At 40.5% G+C, this 4,240-nt stretch overlaps 1 protein-coding gene across 1 annotated transcript; it reads left to right on the top strand.

Moving 5' to 3' along the window:
- Positions 1-2,015: 2,015 nt before the first annotated feature.
- LOC124775693 (ubiquitin) lies at positions 2,016-2,517 on the top strand. Its single transcript, XM_047250520.1, has one exon. The coding sequence runs from the start codon at positions 2,071-2,073 to the stop codon at positions 2,515-2,517; it is 447 nt and encodes a 148-aa protein (XP_047106476.1). The 5' UTR covers positions 2,016-2,070.
- Positions 2,518-4,240: the final 1,723 nt, after the last annotated feature.

Here is a 4,240-nt window from a genome sequence, read left to right as displayed (position 1 = left end):
GTGCACAGTGGTGTAGGATAGGGTTCCAAGTATCACAGGATGAAATAAAATAGCGTTCGAGAGAGTGGTGGTGTAGTGGTCGACGTATTTTTCTCATATGGAGAAGGTTGTGGGCTCAAATCTTGTTGGATATTTTGAAATTTTTCATTTCTAAGTAATTTTATAAATGACTTTTATTATTATTTTTATTCTGTCAAATGGCTGAAATTTAACTATTTTTAAAATTTATAATCCTTTGCTGCCTCTTTATTATCATCATATTACGTGTTTTAATTTGCTCTCATTTTTCCTTCCTATCACTTTCTTTCATTTGGTGTCTTTGTCCAATCGATTTTAATTGTTTTTATTTACTAACTTTGATTTAACTAGTTCCGTTTGATAATTTTACATTTTCGTACATGTCATTGCGTTTATTATTTCTGTTTCTAAATTTGCTTAAAATTCCGTTTATTTAAAGCCCTTCTTTTGTTTAAATATTCATGTACATTGTTTTGTCAAGAGTGAAACAAGAATTTATGTTTTAATTATTTGTATTACTATTAACGTCTAAAAACCTGACATCTTGTAACGAAATATACATTTTTCACACCATTGCGCAGGCAATGGAAACAGATTATTTCGTCTTTTATTGTTTTTTAAGCTGTCGATCGGCATTTTAAAGCGTTTAAATATTATGAGAGATAAATAAAAATAATTAATATCACTTGAACAGAAAATCGAAAGGCAAAAAGTAAAGATTGGAAGAAAAAATGAGAACAAATAAAAAATCTCAGTACGATAATCGAATTAACACAGCAAAGGTTTAGAAATAAAGAAAATTACATTTAAAACAATTAACGGAATGAAAATAAGTATCGAAGTGATATTGAAAAATTGTAAAAATAAAAAAAAGGAATCTGAGCATCTGATAAGTTTCGAACCCACGACCGTAGGCACATCATAAAGATATTTTAACCACTACGCTATGCAAGCAGTCTGCTTTACACTTTTAGGTATAAGCCTCTAGCACTGACTCTAAATACTTTTTCGTCACTAATTCGCAATGGAGGGCCTTTTTGATGAATGGATTACGATCAGTTTCAACAGTCTTCTCTTGCAAAGTGTTGGTTGGAGCATGTCCAAATTCGCTTAAGATACAAGTATTTAATCCTGGGTTCTACAACCCGAAACGGGGCAATCTCAGGAAGTATTTTGATAAGTATTTTGATTCCTGAACCCTTACCTATACCACCGTTCTGATGGTTTCAAAAAGTCCATCCCGTCCCTTGGGATCTCTCCTTGTTGCTGAATACCAGAGTCTTTTCAATGTTTCCGTCAATTCAGCCAATGAGGACATAAAGTGCTGTGTCCACCAGTACATGCGGCACACAGCTACGCAGGGAAGGGGCGCTACATGGCAAGCCCAGTTCCCAGAGAGACGCAACATGGTTCTGGTCAGACGCCATAGAGGGCACACCGAACACGGACTATAGTATGCTTCCGTCTTATGTCACACAAATAGTTCCCATGTGAACATCTTCATGAAAAAAGCAGATATTGTGCTTCACTCAGACAGACTGTATCAACAGTTAGTTCGATAGTGTTCACACCGTGTCTCAAGACAGCATCAGGGGTTATCAGTTGTCGCCGAGAAAAGCACAGACGGAGATTCTGCTAGTTGTTGTTAATCTTCATTCACTGAATTCAGGACCAGAGCAGTGTTCAGAGATTGATCAGTGAAAGTGAAGTTGTACTATAAGGCGCTATCAAAAAGTTTCTGTTCGGAGGCCTTACATTCCAGAATCAATATGCCAATCAAGCAAACCCGCCATTAGCATAATGCGTGCTGCACATCCTCATTCGATAGGAATCGTCGACCCCTCAAGCCTTTTTTAAGTGACCGAGGCTTGATGACAGCATGGGGAGTGATCAGGGCTCTGGGTTGTGCCACAGAGTGATGTACTTTGGGCAAGTGAGAGACTGTTTGTTTACTCTTAGGACAGTGTATCTTTGACATGTTGTATTGTATGTTCAGATTGCAATATACAGAAAGAATCCACACTACATCTGGTGCTGAGGCTACGACGAGGTATGCAAATTTTTGTGAAGACCCTGACTGGTAAAACAATCACTTTGGAAGTGGAGGCATCAGTCACAATTGAAAATGTAAAGGCAAAAATTCAAGACAAGGAAGGCATCCCATCAGACCAGCAGCGTCTGATCTTTGCTGGTAAGCAGCTGGAAGCTGGGCGTACCCTGTCTGATTACAACATTCAGATGGAATCGACTCTGCATCTGGTCCTTAGGTTGCGTGGTGGCATGCAGATTTTTGTTAAAACCCTGGCGGGCAAAACCATTACATTGGAAGTGGAAGCATCGGACACCAGTGAGAATATGAAAGCGAAGATCCAGGATAGGGAAGGCATTCCACCAGACCAACAGAGATTGATCTTTGCAGGAAAGCAGCTGGAAGATGGTCGCACATTATCTGATTACAACAAACAGTCTCTCACTTGCCCAAAGTACATCACTCTGTGACAGGTTGTGTGCTCGAGTGTCTGCCACTTGTCGTCCATAATCGATGAGGCTGGCCTCCCAGATCGACCACCTTCTTGTGTCGAACAGCGACTAGCACAGAACTTGTCAAACCATTCCACAACGGTGGAATACACATTATTTCTTCAATATCCAAGAAAAGAATAACAGAACGTTAGCCTTGTTTGGACGCATTTGATAATAATGTCGCCACAGTCCATGTTTCCACATCAATAGCATGCACTTCAGAAAGACACGAATGCCACACTAATCCCTTGCTTTCATGTCACTGTTTGTACACCCGCATCGGAGTCTCGCTATGTTGCATGTAAGCTGCACCAGCAGTCTCAAACTGAAACTTTTTCATCCTCTATTACGTAATGTCATGCATCATCTTCATCCTCAAGATGTCTTTTATTTGACGCTACTTCGGCGACTTGCGTGTCGATGAGGAGGAAATAATGATGCAGACAACACAACACCCAGTCCCCAAGCGCAGAAAATCTCCGAGCCGGTGGGGAATCGAACCCAGACCCCTTGCAAGTCGTTCTGCTATGTTGACCAGCCAGCTATGGAGACGGACATAATTTATATTAATGAAATACTGTAAACTGTTTTGCTAATTTATGTTCCCTTCAGTTTTGCTGTACTTCACCTACACTTATTTGACCCTGTGGTGAGGCTATGTTGGATGCCAAGTACATTTCGTGAATGCAACAGAATACAAGTGCCAGTAAACTTTGTCAACAACAAATGTCTCAATATTGGCATACGACAACCTTGTCATGAAATTGGCTTGTTATATCGTACTATTTCTGATTGTACAAGACACGCTGCAATAATGTAATTCAAGCATCGATTTTCATTCAAAGTTTTAAGTGGATCCTACCTAAAACTTGGAATGAAAGACAAAATAAATACAGTTTTCTATATCATATATGCAAAGGGAATCTATGCTGCGGGCCGCAGAAACTTTCGAAGCCTGTTCAGCTTACGATCAATTTCGACAGTCTTTTCTTGCAAAGTGTTGGTCGAAGCATGTCCAAATTCGCTTAAGACGCGAAGTGTGTAATCCTGGATCCTACAACCCGAAACAGGGCAGTCTCAGGAAGTATTTTGATAAGTATTCAGGAAAAACACGTTACTGAGGCAATCCAGTAGCACGCTAAGATCTCATAAAAATACTGAAAGATAAACTGCCGATCAGTTTTAGCGAAAAATCAATTCATGGATCCGAGGACACAGCGGAAAACCTTTTGTCTGTGGTAGGTCCACTAAATCTTATACAGGTGGACGCCAAGTATACTAACGGCAACGCTGGCGCTACGACACAGCGACACTAGCCGGAACCACGTCGCCTGTTGTAACGGCGCTCCGCCTCTAGCTATACCTGGAAACGAAAATCGGCAAAGTCAGGTGCAGAACTGTTCAGGGTTCTCTAAGCGGAAAAAAATCAACATCGGCACCATGTTGGATACTAGATAGGTAGCAATATACCTAATCAGGAATACTGGGCTCCGTGGAATAGCGGAAAGCAGTGGCAACGAAATTTTCACGGACCATCTCCAATGTAGTGTGCCAATGGTAGCTGCAATTGGCCAGTGAATTATTAAGAACCACCATCGGTTTGGCCACTGCAACCTTTGGAACGTATATGAGTGGTTGAGGTCACTGAAGAGCGCCTTTCAATCTCTAATCAGTCAATAAATTAGAGGTGGTCTTATCT

This window comes from Schistocerca piceifrons, chromosome 2 (assembly GCF_021461385.2).
Source record: "Schistocerca piceifrons isolate TAMUIC-IGC-003096 chromosome 2, iqSchPice1.1, whole genome shotgun sequence".
Lineage (NCBI taxonomy): Eukaryota > Metazoa > Arthropoda > Insecta > Orthoptera > Acrididae > Schistocerca > Schistocerca piceifrons.
The sequence above is the reverse complement of the archived record's forward strand: the minus strand, read 5'-3'. Positions and strand labels throughout refer to the sequence as shown.